At 46.1% G+C, this 21,600-nt stretch overlaps 1 protein-coding gene across 1 annotated transcript in view; it reads right to left on the bottom strand.

Annotated features, from left to right (window-relative positions):
- LOC115476873 (zinc finger protein 704-like) overlaps positions 1–4,234 on the bottom strand; it is a 41,384-nt gene extending 37,150 nt beyond the window's left edge. The window contains exon 1 of the mRNA XM_030213445.1: positions 3,671–4,234. Within this exon, the coding sequence (XP_030069305.1) occupies positions 3,671–4,234 (564 nt within the window). The remainder of the gene's footprint in view (positions 1–3,670) is intronic.
- Between the last annotated feature and the right edge of the window lie 17,366 nt (positions 4,235–21,600).

Below are 21,600 nucleotides of genomic sequence, written 5' to 3'. Positions count from 1 at the left end.
AAACTTAATAGGGACGGAGGAATTGTGGAGTGGAATGTGTGGGGGGGGAAGTCTTTCACACTCAAGTGGGTGCAGGGCTCTTGCTATTTGGGAATTCGCCTGGCTATGGACCCTACTAAATGTTATCGACAAGCTTCTTTCGAATACTAAACAGCAATTGATCCTTTGGGCTCATTTACATCTTTTGTTAATGGGCAGAATACAACTATATCGTATGATCGTCTTTCCCTCCTGGCTGTACGTTTTGCAAACCTTGCCACTGTGTTTACTCCGTCGAGATATCAAGGCCTTACAGAAGTTGCCAAGTGCGTTTTTCTGGCCAGATAGTATATGATATTTTCAAGGTAAAAAAAAACAATCATAAAAACCTATCTCCCTAATGAGATATCGCACACTCCAGTCACCCAGCTCTGAGCCACTTCTATCTGTTCAGCTGTTTCTCACCTCTGCAATAAAGCTGCTTCTCTTCAGACTTCTACCTCCAACCACTGCTACAGCTCTCAGAATTACGGAGTCTCTGTGCCCTGGGGCAACACTTCTGAACATCTGACTGAGTAAATTATCGTCGAACGTTTCCTCTATGTGGTCCTACCACATGAACCTTACCCAATCACAACTTCACCTTTGTATACACCGGAAATGTGGGGTACAAATGTAACAAACAAATAAAATAAAATGATAGGAATCTGGAGTCAGGGTGGATTAGATATAACAGATATCAAACATGTTTGCTTTGCCATTTGCAAGACTGGATTCGAGTCCTCTAACTATATGGACCTTTCCTATGAACTAGCTTATCTCCACCCCTGGCATCCTATTGCTTTTCTTCACACTTATCTGGCCTTCCGCCTCAACTCAGGAACAGTCTGCTTTTGCAACCTCTGTAGCATCTCTGGAGAGAGATCCTCCTCTATTGAAATCAGAATCCCAATAATAGTGTGTTTCTTGCCTCTGCTGAGTAACATATTCCAGCTTGGCTTGGATAACATGGTGTTTCGGTGATGGAGGACTAAAGGTATCATCTTTTTGGAGCATTTAATGCATACCGATAGTTCTGTTATGTCCTATATCCACAAACAGTTCTCAATTGCGCCACTGGACCAGTTTGCATATGCCCAATTTCTTCATTTTTTTCCATTACCTCCGTTCAATAGTTTGAATTTCTGATTCAGGATGAGTTTGCAGGAATTTCTTGAAGACGACTCGGCAGGACAGGCCTCAATATCATGGTTTTATAAGTTGCCGACTCAATGCCAACCTTCTATTGCCTAAGCTTCTTTACAAGATGCATGGACTAAAGATATGGGTTGGCCCTTGGGATTCTTGCTTAATGTCGTACTTTTTCTCCAATTCCAACCCTGGTTCACTAAGCAGAGTGTCACTACTGAGTGATGCATCGAGCTTACTTTTCATAGAGTAAAGAGCCTATCGGGCAGGATGTGTGGATTTCTCTTGCTGCTTAAAATGTAATGCTCAGAAACATTGCATGGCTTATGGTCCTGTAGGAAGATTAGAGCTTTTTAGATAGTTCTTCTCATATATTTGCAGTGTCTTTTAGGGCATCCTCTTTCTCTGTCCGTGGAGGGTATCTTATTTGATAGATTATACCTTTTGGGTGTGTGAGGCAAAGCGAGGCAAAGGGGTCTGCTGTCTTTTGGGTAAGGCTTTTAGTGTGGGCAAGAAATATATTTTAAAACATTGGACACAGGCATCACTACCCTCCTTTTGGTACTGAAGGAATAAATTCAATGCCTTGATATTACGGGAATCTTATGGAGCCTGCAGTCATCCTAAATGACAGAAGCCTTTTTTGATCGTCTTTGGCATCAATTTCACCAATTGTGCACAGCCAAGTTTTGAATAAATTTCAGGATAGGAACTAGATACCATCATAGCTTATATGGGTGAGGAGTGGGGGGGGGGGGGTGCAGGGGCAAGGGTTCTGGTTTTGGGGTAGAAGGAGAAAAAAGTGTGTCTTACCTGATAATTTTCTTTCCTTTAGTCACAGCAGATGAATCCAGAAACTGGTGGGTTGTATCAATCCTCCAGCAGGTAGAGATAGAGAACATTGAAGAGAAGGCAGTGATCCTGGACATCCAGCCCCTCGGTATATATCTCATCACAAAGCAAAAGGAGAAGTAAACACTGCAAACCTTCCTCACAAATTAAACATCACAATCTAACAGAATAAATGCAACACGCAAAATGAATGGTTAGAATAGGACTTCAAGTTCCATTCTAGTCTGTCCTAGTTTTTTTTTTTAAACCACTGTACCTGAAAAACCTAATCTGGAGCAAAATACTTAGAGTGCAGCAGACACAATCGGAAGGGACCCTGGATTCATCTGCTGTGACTAAAGGAAAGAAAGTTATCAGGTAAGACATAATTTCTTCTTCCTTAGCCTCTTCAGCAGATGAATCTAGAAACTGGTGGGATGTACCAAAGCAATCCCCTAAACCGGGTGGGAAGCTGCCACTCCTCGAGACAGAACCGCTGCTCCAAAACAAGCATCGGCCTGCACAGCAATATCAATTCTATAATGCTTCAAAAAGGAATGTCACAAAGCCTATGTAGTTGCCTGGCAAATCTCTTCCAGAGAAAGTACATTCTTCTCCGCCCAAGACACCGACTGCGCCCGTGTCAAATAAGCCCGCAATGCGTCAGGCGGGGACCAACCTCCCCCCCCCCCCCCCCCAAGAGGTACCCGAAGCAACTACTTCATTCAGCCACTGAGCTACAGTCGTTTTTGATACAGCATAATCCCCGCCTGGGCCCTGACAGAAGAACTAAGAGATGACCCAAAACTCATTAGACATCTACAAATAATGGAGGAGAACTCAATGGACACCCAATAGCCGCAGCTGTATAAAGTTCTCAGGAAAATCCTCTCTCTGAAACGAAGGAAGAAAAAGAGGCTGATTTATATGAAACACCATTATGACGTCTGGCACAGTCCGCAAAGTCACTCCGAAAACTGAAGAAAAGGATCTTGACATGACAAACTGGATCTCTGAGACCCGATGAGCTGAAGCAATAGCCACCAGAAAAACTGCGTTCAGTGTAAGATCTTTATCCAACGCTAGTCCCAATGGCTCAAACAGCACCTTTTGCATGGCTCTCAGCACCAAGTTCAGATTCCAGGGTGGACACAAAAGGCGAAGCGGAGGATGGAGATGAAGCATGCCCTGCAAAAACCACGCCACATCGGGATGTGCTACCAAGGAAGAATCCGATACACACCACCAGAAACATGCCAAAGCTGCAACTTGAACCCAGAGGGAGTTGTAGGCCAACCCCTTACGTAAAAAGGCCAAAATCTGCGACACTGACACCCACAAGGGCAAATACACGCAAGCGGCACAGCACGTCTCAAATGTCCACCACACCCAGGAAGTAAACCACTTCCTAACCCAAAGCAAAGTGGCTATTACCATGTCAGAATAGCCTTTCTCTCTCAATCTTGCCCTCTTAAGAACAAAGCTGTAAGACCAAAGCAGAAGGAATCCTCCATAAGAACCGGACCCCGATGCAGGAGACCCGGCAAGACTGGAATCTTACAGGCTCATCCACTAGGAGTCGAACCAAGTCCGCATACCAAGAATAGTGCAGCCATCTGGAGCCACAAGAACCACAAGCCTCTGGTGATGACCTATCCTATGGAGAACACACCCGATCAAGAGCCAAGGAGGAAAGATGTAAAGCCGACTCCACCCAGGGCTGCAGCAGGGCATCCATCCCTGAGGACCCAGGCTCTCTTCGCCTGCGGAACAACTTGTCCACCTTGGCATTCACTCTTGTCACCATCAGGTCGATCTCTGGCATTCCCCACTTCTGGCAAATTTGAAGAAACGCCTCCGAAGCCAGCTCCCATTCCTCTGAATTGAGGAAATGGTGATCAAGAAAGTCCACTTGAACATTGCATTGGCCCACAATGTGCGCCACCAACAAGCATAGAATGTGGCTATCCACCCACTCCAGAAGACCGCTCGCCTCCAACAGAATGTGGACTGCCTGACCTTCCAGCAACCCCAAGAAGTCAGCAAGGCATTCAACACTGCCCACAGTTCCAGCCAATTGATGGGCCATGCTGCTTCTGCCACTGTCCAACACCCCTATGAATAAAAGTGGAGACAATGAGCCCCCACCCCGATAGGCTGTGACCACCATCACCCACTGCGGAGATGCCAACGGCATCCTCTGCTGGAGGTTAGAGTCATGAAGCCACCAGCTCATGCTGCACCTCACCCTTGGCAGTCACGGAAGTCTGCACTGGTACTTGGACACCGGCGAGCAACTGCACAGAAGTGAGTGCTGCAGAGGGCACATGAGAGCTCTCGCTCTTGGCACCACCTCCAGAGTGGCTGCCACTGATCCCAAAACCTGTGTGTAATCCCAGGCTCGCAGACTCAGTAACCTCAACAGACTATTTGAGAAAGAAGCTTGATCCTCCTGCCCTCTGGCAAGAAAACGTGCCCCTGCACCATGTCAAAGCAACCTCCCAGATAGTCCAGCGTCTGAGAGGGAACCAGGTGACTTTGGGAACCACATGACTTTTTGGAAAATTGATCACCAAGCCAAAGGATTGCAAGAGCACCAGGACCAGATTAACCAGTTGTCAAGGTAGGGATACACCGACACCTTCCTTCCGCAGAAACACTACTACTATCATCACCTTGGAGAAGCTGTGAGGCAAGGCCAAAGGGAAGAGTCTGAAACTAAAAACGACATCTCAGAACTGCAAAACGAAGATACCGCTATGGTGGCCAAGTAGGGATGTGCAAATAGGTCTCATTCAGATCCAGTGCAGTAAAAGACTCCCCCGGCTACACCACTGCCACCACTAACCTCAAGCTTTCCATGCAGAAACGTTGCATCCGGAGGAACACGTTCACCTTCCAGAGATCAAGCACCGGTCTGGAGCCCCCTTTTTGGGGCACAAAGTAGATTGAATACGGACCTGTGCGCACTTCAGATGGTGGAACAGGTTCCACTGCCCCCCTGTCCAACAAGGACTGAAACGTGGTGTCAATCGCCACCCGCTTGGCAGCTGTGGCGCACTGAGACTCCAAAAAGGAGTCTCCGACGGGAGAGCAGAACTCTAGCCATCTCTGATAAGATCTAGAACCCACTGGTCCGAAGTGATCTTGGCCTTCTCTTCACAGGACAGAGTCAGCCGACGACCTATCCATGACACTGAAGAGCAGACAGGCACCCCATTATTGTGTGGAGCGCCCTGGAGCCTCCTGCCTGCCAGCTGCTCCTAAAGATCTTTTCTCACTACAAAAGGTAGAGTGCTGCTGGAATCTGGGACACTGAAAGGCTGCCGAAGTATGACCTGGCTGGTACCGCCGAACCTCGCAAAACTGAGGCCTCAAAATGCCGACCCTTGACGGAGATTTGGGCTTATCCTCTGGAAGTCACTGGGATATGGAATCCCCAAGATCATTCACGATCTTCTCAACATCCTCACCAAACAGCAGCTTCCCTAAAAGGCAGCTTAGTAAGACGCTGCTTAGACGCCATATCTGCCGCCCAGTGGCAAAGCCACAATAGCAGGAAGTGACCGCAAGAGCCATCTGTTTGGCAGACGACTGCACCAAATCATTAAGAGAATCAGCCAAATAAGCCAGACATGACTTCATGCGTGGTACTGCGGCCACCAAAGAGGAGGGCAACTCCTAGTTCTGCTCCAGCACCTGCTGAATCTAAGGCACGCTCTGGCCTCTTAAGAGCTACAAATAGAAGCCTGCAACACCAGAACCCCCATCAGGATCGGACCACTGAGCTGTAATAAGCTCCTGGAAGGCCTCATGCACCAGGAAGGTCTTAGATGGCTTCCTGGTGCTCACCATCTTCAGACTGGCCGTAGAGACCATCTGAACCTCAGGGTCCACAATATTCAAGGACTCCATGGCACTAGAAATGAGGGCAGACAGCTCATCCCGGTGAAAAATGCAGATGGTCATGGGGTCATCCTGTTCTTCCTGGAGGAGCTCACCCTTCTCCATCTCCTCAAGCCTAGATGGCCAAGAGGACTCCCCCAAACCTGCAGCAATTGAAGGAGGGGAGGGGAATGGGACCCCACTTCAGACATGGAGGCCATGCTCCAACGCTTCTGTCGGGGTCCTCCAAAAAGACCTAATGTAGATGACCAAATCCCCTGAGGACGCTTCCTGGACCCCAGCACCTGTGCAGACGGCAACTGGAGGGGGGCTTACTTCAAAAAAATACATAATGCATGAGCAGAACAAAATTCAGAGAGAAAAAAAATCCCCTGCCAGGTCTGCCTCCAGCCACACCCACAGCGCCCCCCCCCCCCCCCAAGCCGTTCATGTCCTGTTAGTAATTCCATCAGACAGGCCAGCAACATGTGAGTGCTCCAGAAGCGTCAGCTGAGGCGAGGCCAAGACCACCTCAGTGGTGGCTGACAAAATGGTGCACTGCCAAAAACCTCCATGTGGGAAACCACCCCATCAGGCAAAATCAAAGTGCCATCTGCCACAAAGCTCTCCACACAACCTGCATTGCAAACCGCTGCTGCAGAACATCTGTTCCCGCAGCAGGAACAGCGTTTTACTGTCTCCGCTGCCATACTGTCCCCTCTAAGCCCCGACCGAGCGGACTGGACCACCAGAGAAAAAGCAGACTGCGAAGCAGAGTCTCCCAGAAAAAAAGCCCACCACCCAGCAGCACTCCAGGTTTACCAGAGGAAATGGAGTCCAAGTATGCCCTCAAGGCTGGCTCCTCTGGCTAGGCCTAACCCAGGAGCTGGAGGGAATCCAACCACCACCTACTGGAGATAGAGATATACTGAGTGGCTGCACGTCCAGGATCACTGCCTTCACTTCAGTGTTCTCTATCCATCTGCTGGTAGACTGATACAACCCACCAGTTTCTGGATTCATCTGCTACAGAGGCTAAGGAGGGTTCGAGGTCATAAGAGGAATGTCTTTGCTGTTTCTGGGTTTCAGGGATGTAGGGGGTGTTTGTGGGGGAAGCTTATACATTTCTCATGTATTGTTGTGCTCTTTGATGGTTGCATCGTTCAATATTTCTTAATAAAAAGATACTAGGTCCAGAGAGCATAGCCAATAGTTTTCCTGAATCATGGGAAGAAGGGTGCCCAGGGAAACCATCCTGAACTTTTCTTTGACCAGGAATTTGCTCAGGGCCCTTAGGTGTAGGATGGAATGCATTCCCCCTGTTTTCATGGGCACAAGGAAGTACCTGGAATAGAATCCCAGCCCTTCATCCCCTGGTGGCTCGACCGCATGGGCTTCTAGAAGGGGTGAGAATTCCTCTGCAAGTACCTGCTTCTGCTGAGAGCTGAAATGACATGCTCGGGCAATTTGGTGGTCAACACCAATGAAGGGCACAACCAAGACAGCCTATTTGGAGAACCCATTGTTGGAGGTTACACGGGGCTACCTTTCTTGCAAAAAATTCAGCCTCTCCCTGACAGGAAGGTCATCCAGAATGGTTACCTTTACTGTGGCTATGCTCTGCTGGAGCCAGACAAAAGCTCGCCCCCGCTGGCTGGGCCTGGGGCACATGCTGTTGAAAACAATGAGTGAACTGGAACTCAGCCTGCGGAGGCTGGAGAGAAGGGTCCAAGTCAGAGATCCTGGATGGCATATCAAAGGTGTTATAGGCACTCCTGGCCAAGAACTTTCTATACGCCTTCTGCTGCTTGACCAGCTGGCGAAATGATCAGCCTGCTCCTGTGGGAGAGAATCCGCCAAATCAGACACACTGTGCACCAAGTTCCATAAGTACAGGCTCATGTAGAGTTGGAAAAATTTAATATAGGAGAAGAGTATAAAGGCCCAAAACATCTTCCACCAAAAAGAATCCAGGGTTCTAGCTTCTCTGCCAGGGGCCGCCGAAGTATATTCTCTAGAACTCCTGGCTTTTTCAGCGCAGATTCCATCACCAGAGAATGATGAAGCAACTGAGGCTTGTCAAACCCTAGAGAACTCTGGATCCGAATCATGATGTTTATCTTGTTGGGCAGGACAGGAACCGACAGAGGGGGACTCCCAGTTCTTCACCTGAACATCTTTCAGGATCATCACAGCCTCCGTAGGAGGAAATTTGTAGTCCAGGACCTCAAACATCTCAGCCCTGAGCTCATCCTCCATCTCCAAACAAATGAGAGTGACAGCCACCATTTCCCGCACAAAACCTGGGAAGAAAAGGCACTCTGGTGGAGACCTTTGGAAAGAGTGACGCGAAGATACTTACCTGTAGCAGGCATTCTCCGAGGACAGCAGGCTGATTATTCTCACACATGGGTCAATGATCCGCATCGGCCCAGGAATCGGCACAAAATATAACAAAAATAAACGTTTGCTAGAGTCTTCTGGTGCGCGTGCAGCACCGCACCATGCATGCACGGACTGACTTCCTGCCCATCGCGCAACCGCACTTTTCAGTTAAGTCCTAAAGCATAAAGAAATAGACAACTCCAAGGGGAGGTGGTCGGGATTGTGAGAATAATCAGCTTACTGTCCTTGGAGAATACCTGCTACGGGTAAGTATCTTCGCTTTCTCAGATGACAAGCAGGTTGAATTATTCTCACACATGGGGAACCCTAGCATCCAGGCTCACCCAAAACAATAAATTATGGGTCAATTGGGCCTCACAACAGCGAGGACAAAACGTAGATTAACCTGAAACTATATACAACCAGCTTGAGAGTGCAGCCTGGAACAGAATAAAACAGGCCTAGGCGGGTGAAGTTGGAGTCTAAACCCCAAACAGATTCTGCAGCACCAACTGCTCAAACCGACTGTCGTGTCAGGTATCCTGCTGAAGGAAGTAGTGTGATGTGAATGTGTGAACTGAAGACCACGTTGCAGCTTTGCAAATCACCGACGCCACCATGGCTCTGACATTATGAGCCGTTACATGGCCCTCCATGGGCATAAGCAAAGGAAATGCAATTTGCTAGCCAATTGGAGATTGTGCGTTTTCCGATAGCGACTCCCCTCTTGTTGGGATCAAACACAACAAACAACTGGGCAGACTGTCTGAAGGGCTTTGTCCGCTACACGTAAAAGGCCAATGCTCTCTTGCAGTCCAAGGTGTGCAAGCTGCTTTCGCCAGGGTGGGCATGAGAACAGGGAAAGAATGTTGGCAAGACAATTGACCCGTTCAGATGGAACTCCAACACCACCTTTGGGAGGAACTTAGGGTGCGTGCGGAGGACTACTCTGTTGTGATGGAGCTTAGTATAAGGTGCATCCACTACTAGGGCTTGAAGCTCACTGACACTGCAAGCTGAAGTAACAGCCACCAAGAAAATTACCTTCTAGGTCAAGTACTTCAGATGGCAGGAATTCAGTAGCTCAAAAAGACCTTTCATCAGCTGAGAACAACGTTGAGATCCCACGATACTGGTGGAGGTTTGACTCATGAAGCGAACAACTAAAGGCTGTCCCGAGATAGGATTACCCCTCTACATGGTGATAAACACTGATTGCACTAAGGTGAACCCTTACTGAGTTGGTCTTGAGACCAGACTCTGAGAAGTGTAGAAGGTATTCAAGCAGGGTCTGTGTAAGACAAGAAAGATGATATACGGCCTTGCTGTCACACCAGATGGCAAACTTCCTCCATTTGAAAGAGTAACACCATTTAGTGGAATCTTTCCTGGAAGCAAGCAAGACCCGGGAGACACCCTCCGAAAGACCCAAGGAAGCGAATTTTAAGCTTTCAACATCCAGGCAGTGAGAGCCAGAGACTGGACGTTGCAATGTAGAAGAGATCCCTGGTTCTAGGTGATGAGGGTTGAAAAACACGCCAATCTTCACAGTTCAGAGGACAATTCCAGAAGAAGAGGGAATAAAATCTGACGCAGCCAGTAGGGTGCAATCAAGATCATGGTTCCGCGGTCTTGTCTGAGTTTCAGCAAAGTCTTTCCTACTAAAGGTATGGGAGGATATGCAAACAGAAGGCCTGTTCCCTAATGTAGGAGAAAGGCATCCAACGCTAGTCTGTCGTGGGCCTGAAGCCTGGAACAGAACTGAGGGACTTTGATTTGAGCGGCAAAAAAATCCGAGGGGGTGCCCCACGTTCGGAAGATCTTGTGGGCAACGCCCATATTCAGCAACCACTCATGATGTTGACTTACCCTGCTTAGTCTGTCAGCCAGACTGTTTACACCTGCCAGATAAGTGGCTTGGAGAAACATGCTGTGACGGCATGCCCAAAGCCACATCTGGACGGCTTCCTGACACAGAGGGCGAAATCCGGTGCCCCCCTGCTTGTTGGTATAGTACATCGCAACCTGATTGTCTGTCTGAATTAAGATAATTTGGTTAGACAGCTGATCTCTGAAAGCCCTCAGAGTGTTCCAGATCGCTCGTAGCTCGATCTGAAGACCCATTTCCGGGGGGGGGGGGGGGGGGGGGACCATGCTCTTTGAGTGCGAAGTCCATCTACATGAGCTCCCTACCCCAGGAGGGATGCATCCGCCGTCAGCACTTTCTGCGGCTGAGGAATTTGGAATGGTCGTCCCACAGTCAAATTGGGTCAGATTGTCCACCACTGAAGGGAGTTCTGAAAGTCGGTGGACAGTTGGATTACATCGTCTAGATTCCCCGCAGCTTGATACTACTGAGAAGCTAGGGTCCCATTCAGCAGACCTCATATGCAGATGTGCCATGGGTGTAACATGAACTGTGGAGGCCATGTGCCCCAAGAATCTCAACATCTGTCAAGCTGTGACTTGCTGAGACGTTCAAACCATGGACACTAGGGACAGAAGGTTGTCTGCCCGTGCCTCAGAGAGATAGGCTCGAACTGTCCTCGTGTCCAGCAGACTCCAATTAACTCCAATTTCTGAACAGGAGTGAGATGGCGTAATTTATTACAAACCCCAGTAGTTCCAGCACCTAAATAGTCATCCGCATGGACTCTCGAGCACTGTCCTCCGAGGTGCTCTTCACCAGCCAATCGGGGAACACACGCACTCCCAGCAACGCTGCAACTACTGCTAGGCATTTTGTGAAAACTCTGGGAGCTGACGCTAGGCCAAATAGCAGTACAAAGTACTGAAAATGCAGCGTTCCCAACCAAAATCGACAATACTTCCAGTGAACTGGAAGTATTGGGATGTGTGTGTAAGCATCCTTTAAGTCCACAGAGCATAGCCAATTGTTTTCCTGAATCATGGGAAGAAGGGTGCCTAGGGAAACCATCCCAAACTTTTCTCGGACTAGGAATTTACTCAGGGCCCTTAAGTCTAGGATGGGACGCATCCCCGTTTTCATTTGCACAAGGAAGTACCTGGAATAGAATCCCAGCCCTTCTTCCCCTGGTGGAATGGGTTCGACCACATGGGCCTTTAGAAGGACAGAGAGTTCCTCTGAAAGTAACCTGCCTGTGCTGGGAGTTGTACGAATGAACTCCTGGTGGGCAATTTGGAGGTTTGGATTTCAGATTGAAGGTGTATCTTAATCGGACTATTTGAAGAACCCACCTTTGGTGAAAAAATATTAACCTCCCCCCAACCAGCAAGTCGTCCAGCACGGATACTGTTATTACGGCTATGCTTCTCTGGAACCAGTCAAAAGCCTGTCCCTTGCTTTTGCTGTGGAGCAGTAGGGGCTTTGGGCATCCACTATTGAAAGTAGCCCACTGGCTCCGCCTACCCCCATTGTTTCATCTATTAAATCTTACCTTTTGGTCTCAAAATCCACCAGTCTGATGAACCACCTTATCTCTCCTGTATGCTAATCCCATATGCAAACATGAGAACACTGCACTCCTTTTCAAAATTTATTGGTAATCCCATTTTAGACAGATAATCCATCAACACACCTGAAAGGCTACCTTTTCAAGGTCCTGAACACTGGAACAAGTTACCCCAATCCCTTCGCCAACAAACATCCCTTCAAACTATAAAAATCAGTCTTAAAATGTTCCTTTTCTCCAATGCATACTCCTAACTCTGCTGGGAAAGTACATGGAGATAAAGCCTGCAGGACCCATTAGACCAGTTTCAATCCGACTTTTCTTTCACCCCCTCTCCTATCCTATATGAAATTGTAGTTCTATTCCACCCTCTTTTCAGTGCTTTACTATTTTCTTACTTTACCTTATTTTTTAGTCTGTAAGCTGCCCAGACATTCTTCTGATGGGCAGGATAATAAATCTGAACTGAAACTTGAACGTGGGGAAAAATAAACAAACTGTAAGGGAAGGGAGAGGAACCATCCGAAAAAAGAAAACCAAAGAGTCAGAGCAAAAAAGTAAAAAAAATACACTCACTCACCAGATTGCTGCGAGGAGCATGGGACAATCACGTTTTCTCCTCACTGCAGATAAGAAGAGACTGATGGTCCCGTGCTCTTGCAGTGGGGTAGGAAAGTAACTGCACATGCGTGGTGGAGGGACACTGCATGTGTTCTTAGGCTCCGCACCGGGTGACATGGATGATGTCATCCACGTGTGAGAATGTGGCCTGCTTGTCCTTGGAGAATCTGGCGCGCTGTCTATCGCCGCCTGCTGGTAGATGGGACATAACCCACAAGTCTCTGGATTGATCTGTGGGACAACATGGAAAGTTAAATTTTGTTTCTATATTGTCACAGATAAAATATCTAGACAGGGCAGATTAGATGGGATCACTGGTCTTTATCTTTTGACTGCAAGGGGCTCCCAGCTGTTAATCTGCATAGCCATGCAAACACTAGCTTAACACTGCTACTGCTGGCATTAGTAGTGTACACATAACAGCTGCAAGATTATGTAACACAAAGAGACACAGGAATTGAGTACCAAGCATCTTCAGTGTAGCTTCAGAAATGGCCATTGGTTGTCAGTGTAGGACATCACACTCAGTCCTTGATGGCCAACTGGCCAGGCTTTCAGGATATCTCTCATAAGTATGCATGTGAAAGAGCTGCATACAATTGAGTAGTAGGCATGCAACTCTCTCTCTCATCCGTATTCATGAGGGATATCTGAAAACCTGTTGGAAGGTCTTGAGGAATGGGAGCAAAGACCACCAGTGTAAGAGTGGAATAATATAGTTTTCAGTCGATTTACTGACTGCCCTTTTCCAGCCTCAGCCAATCAGGATTTCAGGTTACCCACAATGAATATGCATGGGAAAATTTAAGTGAAATACTTCTAATTGTATACACATCTATCTCGTGCATATTCATTGTGATACCCAAAAAACCTATGTTTTAACCTCTGATCACAATGGTGAGCTACTGTATGCAAGTTCATTAACACTTCCTCTGTATATACCTCCTACTTACAGACAAAGTAGAATGTGACCTAAGGCACAAACACTGCATATTATGAACTACCTGATTCCCATTTATCACCAGCTGATCCCAGCCAAGGATCTGCATGTGCAAATATTAGATGACATGTTCTTCAGGTATCCCCAATCAACAAGTGGATGCCACTTCCCCCAGTAAACACATTTTTGGCACACAAATTCATCATAAAGTGCTGGAAAACAACCAAACTTTGTCCCTGTCCAGAGTGGAAGCCCAGTCTATGACATCCCTCCCTATCTCAAGTAGAGTCAGCACCAACCATTACATTCAGACCTCCAGTTCTCACTAGGCATAGCTTCATGTTTGTATCCAAGAGATATGACACCAGAAGGTCCTAGCCACACCATCAGAGGAACAGACCATATAAACAAAACTTCAAAGATAAATAAAGGTTTGGACAAGTTCCTGGAGGAAAAGTCCAAGTCTGTTATTGAGATAACATGGAGAAGCCACTGCTTGCCCCAGGACTGGTAATGTGGAATGTTGCTACTAATTGGGTTTCAACCAGGTACTTGTGACCTGGATTGACCACTGTTGGAAGCAGGATACTGGGCTAGATGGACCACTAGTCCATCTAGTGGTCCATCTAGCCCAGTATAGCTATTCTTATGTTCTTGGACCAGTTATAGCTATTCTTATGTTCTTATGAATTATAAATACCCTCAAGGTCACAAATATGCTGCCAACTGAGCTCCACCACATTTAAAAAGGAGGAGCACTGTGCCAGCCCAAGCATGTACTTGTCTCACATGTCTGGTAGGCCCTGCTTGGTGCTGGTTTCACTCCTCAGGACTCGGATGCATACAGCCTGGAAAAGAAAAATTAGGCCTTACCTGCTAATTTACTTTCCTTTAGTCCCTCCAGACTGGCACAATGGTTATGCACTCCAACCAGCATGTGGAGACTGAGATCCACTGACTTCTAAGTTTGGCTATAACCTGCTGTACAGTCCCAGAAAGCCCAGTAATCGAACAGCCAAGTAGAAGAATTAACCTCCACCTAAAACTAAGATTCCCTCAGGTGCCATGTTGCAAAATATTAATCCAATACAACATTGCACTGATGCTTTCAATATACTGCTTTTTCAAAACAGAATCAAAATGGTGTACAATACTAAGAGTAAATAAAAAGAAACTCTATAATCAAACAGGAAGAGAAAAGGCAGAGGGGTAGGAGCCAGCTGAGCCCAAACTAGGTCCCTCACTGAACTGGCAGATGGTGAGACTGGAAGGAATGGGCCTTGAGGATACAGTGAAAGCAAGGATAAAAGAGTTCAGATCTTAAGTTGGTAGGCAGGGAATTCCACAGAAAGGGGGGCAAGGCAAAAGGAGGCTGGTGGAGTCAAGCTTTGAACAATGAATAGGAGAGATATCAAGACAGAAATCAAAAGCAGAGCTAAGGACGTGAAAAGGACAATAAGGGGTAATCAGACTAGCGAGATAAGGGGGGGGGGGGGGAACCCCAAATGAAGAGTCTTATAGGTAATAGTGAGAACTTTGTGAGTAATGTGGAGCTTGATAGGAAGCCAGTGGTGATTTTTTCAAACAGGAGAGAGATGATCAAAACCTATAGAATGGGAAGAATATGTACTGCTGTATTTGGACTTTTTGAAGCTTCCAAAGAGGATACAGATAATATTACAGTAATCAAGCTTGGATGCAACCAGGGCGTAAAGAGCAGCACAACTTTTCGTCACCGAGATAAGGTCATAAGCCGGAGCAAGAAGAAACAGCTGTTTCACAGTAGCAGAACTATAAGAGGCAAAAAAATCAAAGCACTATCGAGATGGACTCCAAGATATTTAAACGAATCAACCAACTGAACAGGGGAACCCATGATGGTTGGACAGAACAGTGGAATGGAATGATGGCCTGTAACCCACAGGGCTACAGATTTTGCTGATAAGGTGAAAGCGCTGACAAGAGAGCCAATCAGAGACTTATTAAGGCACCTTGCAAAGAGCTGAGGTAGGGATTGTAAGGGTCCTGGGAAGAGACCAAAAGAATATCATCAGAATAGAAATAACATTAACAAGAGACTTCTGGAAGAGGGATGCAAGAGGACTGAGGAAAATGTTAAAAAGTAATGGATAAAGGACAGAGCCTTGAGGGACTCCACAAACTAGAAGGGTGTGGGCAGAGGGAGAGTCACCGGTTGGGTTAAATCTGAAGCTTATCACTAGATCAACTGATGCAAACAGCCACATCAAAATTCTGCCTAGAGCAGGGCCTCCATCCTAAGGTTCTGAATATCCCACAAGGCTGTCCTGAAATCCAATGGAACCATAATTCTCTTATGGGCCAAGTTTGATTTGTCCCTTGCCTTTCTCAGGCACAGACCGTAGAAGTCTGCCCAGTACTGTTCTTGTACTAAGTTCTGAAGCTAACATTGAAGCCCCATAAAATTTACACTCTAGCCCCATCCATATCTATTCAGTCACGATCAGGGCGTAGACGTAGAAGTCTGCCCAAGCTCCTGTTTTGTTTCAACTTACCGGTATCACCACCCAATCTCCACTAAGATTCCACGGAACCATTCCTTCTAAACAGGATTCCTTTGTGTTTATCCCACGCATGTTTGAATTCCATTACCGTTTTCATCTCCACACTCCCGCAGGAGGGCATTCCACATATCCACCACCCTCTCTGTGAAAAAATACTTCCTGACATTAGTCCTCAGTCTTCCCCCCTTCAACCTCAATTCATGCCCTCTAGTTCTACTGTTCGTTTGTGGATTAATACCTTTCAAATATTCGAGCGTCTGTATCATATCACCCGTTTCTCCTTTCCTCTAAGGTATACATGTTCAGGTCAGCAAGTCTCTCCTCGTACGGTTTGCAACGCAAATCCCATACCATTTTCGCAGCTTTTCTTTGCACCGCTTCCAGTCTTTTTACATCTTTAGCAAGATACGGCCTCCAAAACTGAACACAATACTCCAAGTGGGGCCTCACCAACGACTTGTAGAGGGCATCAACACCTCCTTTCTTCTGCTAGTTATGCCCCTCTCTACGCAGCCTAGCATCCTTCTGGCCACGGCCGTCGCCTTGTCACATTGTTTCTTCACCTTCAGATCCCCCGACACCAACACCCCAAGGTCTCTCTCTGAGTCGACCTTACTAACCTCTCCCCTCCTATCCGGTATCTCTCTTTTGGGTTTCCGCACCCCAAGTGCATCACTCTACACTTCTTGGCATTAAATTTTAACTCTCTATCAAATACAAGGAGATAAATATGAATTCCCCAGAGTCCTATTATCTAACAATTACCATAAAGTACTCCGGTTAAAAACAAATTTTAATATAAATTTCTCACACACATTTTATTATTCCAACTTACAATTACACATATATTTTCCCTGAGGCTTACATTCAGCTCACTCTCGCACCACATTCACAGCATTATTCAACTCTCACATTACTTAATTTCCAGATGGGCACATACATTAAATACTTTGATCTATACATAATGTCACTTATTGGTTACATAGTTTGGACACGTGCAATTTGTTAAGTCTCCAATTCGTGAGTTTTGTACTTGTACACAAGGTAGTCTTCCTGGTGCGGTATATTATCCGCTATGCACTGTGTTGTGGCCTGCGAATCTTTAATCCAAGTATATGATAAAGTTGCCACTTATCTCCTAAGTTGTCCTATGTATATCACTTATGTCTCAGGCTCTGCCCCTCAGTGCTTCCGAGGCTATCTTGTCCTCAAAATGATCACCACGCTTGTGTCCAATTATTAATTCTCAATGTACCACCATGTTCCTTCCATTCACATTAACGCTTAATCGTGGCTGAGAGGCTTCTGCGTACTCCTCCAAACTGAATCAAGTTACTGATTCACCATCAGTTCCTCAATGCGGGATCGCATTTCGTGGTACTTCCTTGGAAGGAACCACTTAATCTATAACAATTCAACAACATGTATCCTAATTACCAACTACATTCTTACTTAAACTCAATTAAACCGTCATTTACCTTGATTCATATTAATAATGTTAGTGGCTGCTTACCAGCAGGACTACTGTCCTGGCAGACCATCAAACTTCCACCACTGAAACTTCCTCTCGCTATTTCTTCCGGGGTTAAATACCTGACGTTTTTGGTACTACCCACCCTAATTTAAAAAGGCAGTCCTTCACACCCACTCCATCTCCATGTTCAGGCCTTTCGGGGCCACCATATCCCATGTAAAAATACACTGTTGCTCAATCACCAAAAGTTGTGCACTAACATCACCTCTTTTAGGGGGGGCAGTTTGAACCAGTACTACACACTGAAGCTGTTTAATGTAATGATTTGTTCAGTGAGCAACTAAAGGGCTTCCTTCTTTTGATGCCTCAGATTACTGATGTGCTCCGCTAATCTCCCTCCAGGGTATCCACTCTATTGGCTATTTTCGTTTCATCCGCAAAAAATGCACACCTTTCCTTCCAACCCTTCAGCAATATCTCCCACAAATATATTAAACAGAACAGGCCCCAGCACGGACCCCTGAGGAACTCCACTGCTCACCGAGCAGATTCCATTTACCACCACCCTCTGCCACCTGTCGGTCAAACAGTTTCTTATCCAGTTCGTAACTTTCGGTCCTAAGTTCAACCCTTTAAGCTTATTCATGAGTCTTCTGTGGGGGACGTATCAAAGGCTTTGCTGAAGTCCAAGTAGGTTACATCTAGCGCACATCCCTCATCTAGTTCTTTGATCACCCAGTCAAAGAAGTCAATAAGATTTGTTTGGCAGGATTTTCCTTTGGTAAAGCCATGTTGCCTCGGGTCCTGTAACACCTCAGCTTCTACAAAATTAAATCCTTTCTTTCAGCAGCGATCATTATTTTTCCTACCACCAACGTGAGACTTACCAGTCTGTAGTTTCCCACTTCTTCCCTGTCTCCACTTTTGTGAAGAGGGACCACATCCGCTCGTCTCCATCTCGCGGAACCTCTCCCGTCTCTAAATAGGAGTAGCCTAGTGGTTAGTGCAGTGGACTGTGATCCTGGGGAACTGAGTTCGATTCCCACTGCAGCTCCTTGTGACTCTGGGCAAGTCACTTAACCCTCCATTGCCCCTGGTACAAAATAAAGTACCTGAATATATGTAAACTGCTTTGAATGTAGTTGCAAAAACCTCAGAAAGGCGGTATATCAAGTCCCATTTCCCTTTCTGAGGTCCCGCCAGGACCTCTCTGAGCTACTTCAATATCCTGGGATGTATCCCATTCGGCCCCATAGCTTTGTTCACCTTCAGATTCTCCAGTGTTTATAAACTCTTTCTTCCATAAACAGCGTAGTATCCACTCCATTCCCAGACATTCCAACGGCATCCAACCGCGGTCCTTCTCCAGGATTTTCCTCCGTGAACACCAAAGAGAAATAATTATTTAGCACGTTCGCTTTATCTTCATCACTATCATTATCTTTCAGTCTCGCAATTCCATTCCTCTCTCTTCTCCTTTCTCCAATATATCTGAAAAAGTCTCATCACCTCTCTTTACATCTTTAGCCATTTTTTCTTCCGCTCGCACTTTCACTAGCCGTATTTCCCTCCGCTTCGTTCAGTTTAATCCGATCTTTTCCGTGATCCTCTCATTGCATTCTTTTGTATTTCTTGAACAAAGCCTCTTTCGCTCTTATTTTTCAGCTACTTGTTTGGAGAACCATATAGGCTTCCTGCTTCTCTTGTTTTTGTTTACATTCCTCACAAAAAGATCAGTCGCCATATTTATAGCAGCCTTTAGCATGGACCACTGTTTTTCCACTTCTCCTACACCTTCCCACGCCAACAGCTCCTTCTTCAGGTATTCCCCCATTTTATTAAAATCAGTACGTCTGAAATCCAGTACTTTGGAGTTTTGTGCGTCCACACTCCACCTTTGCTCTTATATCATACCATACGGTGTGATGATCACAATTACATAGGTGGGCACCCACCCGGATATCGGAAACACTACCTCCATTAGTGAACTCTAGATCCAGCATCGACCCTTCCCTCGTGGGTTCCATCACCATTTGTCTGCACAAGGCTCTTTGACAGGCATCCACAATCTCCCTACTTCTTTCTGATTCCGCAGATGGGACGTTCCAATTCACGTCAGACAAATTGAAGTCTCCCAACAGTAGCACCTCCCCTTTCATAACAATCTTTTGAATATCTTCTATCAGATCCTTGTCTAACTTCTCCGTTTGCGCAGGAGGTCTGTAGATAACCCTCGTATGGATACAGGTTCTGTCTTCTCTTTCCAGGACGATCCATAAAGCTTCTTTTCCCCAGGTTCCCCGCATTTCAGCCGCTCTGATATTTTCTCTCACATACAGAGCCACTCCTCCACCTCTTCGGCCCTCTCTATCCTTCCTAAAAAGATTATAGCCCGGTACGGTCATATCCCATTCATGAGAATCGTTGAACCACGTCTCCGTAATAGCAACAATATCCAAGTTTTCCTCAAACATCAGGGCTTGCAAGTCTTGAACCTTTTTACTTAGACTACAAGCATTTGTGCACATAGCTTTCCATGTGCTTAGTGAGTTTGGGTGTTTTTTTATATTTACATGACCTTTCCCTCTGCCATCAAGTTTATTCTGGGGGTGACTTTCCAAAATCCTGTTTCCTTTTGTCACCCCCACCCTCTAGTTTAAATGTCTAGAAACATACTGTCTGAATTTCTCCCCAAGGATCCTTTTTCCCCATCACAGAAAGATGTAGCCCATCATTACAGTACAGTCTGTTATTTTTCCACGTATTACCCCATTCTCCTATGCATCTAAAACCTTCTTCTTTACACCAAGACTCAAGCCACTTATTGAATTTCTCTGTTTTGCGTAGTCTTTCCTCTCCCCTCCCCAACGTAGGAATTACTTCAGAAAAAGCCACAGTCCAAACCAAAGATTTCAGTCCCTCCCCAAACTTCTGAAATGCTCTCTGTGCTGTAAACTTGCTATTGTTGGTCAGGTAATTTGTCCCCAGAAGAATTACATCAGCGTTAGAAGCCTCTCTCTTCTCAGATCACTTTCAGTATTTGGTCTGTACATCTTGTAGCTGAAGATCCTGGAAGACATTTCTACATTGGAACCCCTGAACTGTGCTCCTAAGTTAATGCCTCTGATAATGGAGTCTCCGAGCAGTAATTATTTTCTGCTTTTCACCATTCTGTCATTAGTTGGGGGATGTTTCTGGGGTTGTGCTATTTTCATTGCCTCTGGTTCTACCACAGTACTTCTTTTTTCGCTATCATAATGAAGCAGCACTGCAAAAGAATTTGACAGGGGCAAAGCTTGGAAGGGCGAGTGTTTCTGTGTCACAGATCTTAGTCTACCAGAGCCTACTGTGACCCATCTATTCCTCTGATGTTTCATTCTCTGAGGCAGTGGTGGTGGTAAATTAGCTGGGAAATGAGTAATCCTGGACGCTTCTTTAATTGTAGTTAATTCCTTCTTGAGTTTGTTGATCTCTTCTTTCAAGGCTGATATTTGGAGACAGATAGGACAAGCTCTAAGGTTCCAGATAGTTTGCATTAGGATTAAAGCAGAACACATTTTGCACTGAATGAAGGTCATAATGATGTGATTCACAAGTGTGAAAAGGTGGACTATGAGATGGAACAACAAGAATTAGGATTGACCAAATAAGTGTAATGAAGATACTTGTCCCTTGATTGCCCTATATAAAGGGAGTTTACCTAGGGGTGGATGGGACTAGGACACACGTAACCTCAGTTACCAACCAAACCAAGTCTGAAAATGCCCAGCGCAGCTCCCAGCTCACAAGGTAAACCTAGGTTCTACTACCCAGCTCAAAACAAAATTGCCCCTCCTCCAGAGCCATGAGTCACCAGATGCTATGTAACCAAAATTGATTGAATTAAGTCTCTGGCAGTTAGATTCAACACACAATTCTAATGAAGACAGACACCAGATCCAATGAAGACAGACACCAGATCCAATGTCACAGGTTTAAAACACAGTTCCAATGAAAACACCTTTAAGACAATTCCAGCATAAAAAGATGAAATCACTAGCACAGATATTCAAAACACAATTCTCTAATTCTGGCGATGTTATAAAGGAAGAAACGATGTGCGATAACCACAAGGTTTGCCAGTGAGGCAAGGATCAGCTGATGTAGCATATCCCCATAGATCAGGAAGTTAGGCAGTCGAGCACCACACCTGTAGGTATAGAAGCTGAACCTACCCGAGGCTGAGGTGAGAATCCTCAGAGACGGCAGCATCAGGTGTGACATACAAATCGGTTGGTGCTGTGGTGACCCCAAACCACTGTAGGCAAAGTAAGAGCAAGA

Source organism: Microcaecilia unicolor, chromosome 8 (assembly GCF_901765095.1).
Source record: "Microcaecilia unicolor chromosome 8, aMicUni1.1, whole genome shotgun sequence".
Classification (NCBI taxonomy): Eukaryota; Metazoa; Chordata; class Amphibia; order Gymnophiona; family Siphonopidae; genus Microcaecilia; species Microcaecilia unicolor.
The sequence above is the reverse complement of the archived record's forward strand: the minus strand, read 5'-3'. Positions and strand labels throughout refer to the sequence as shown.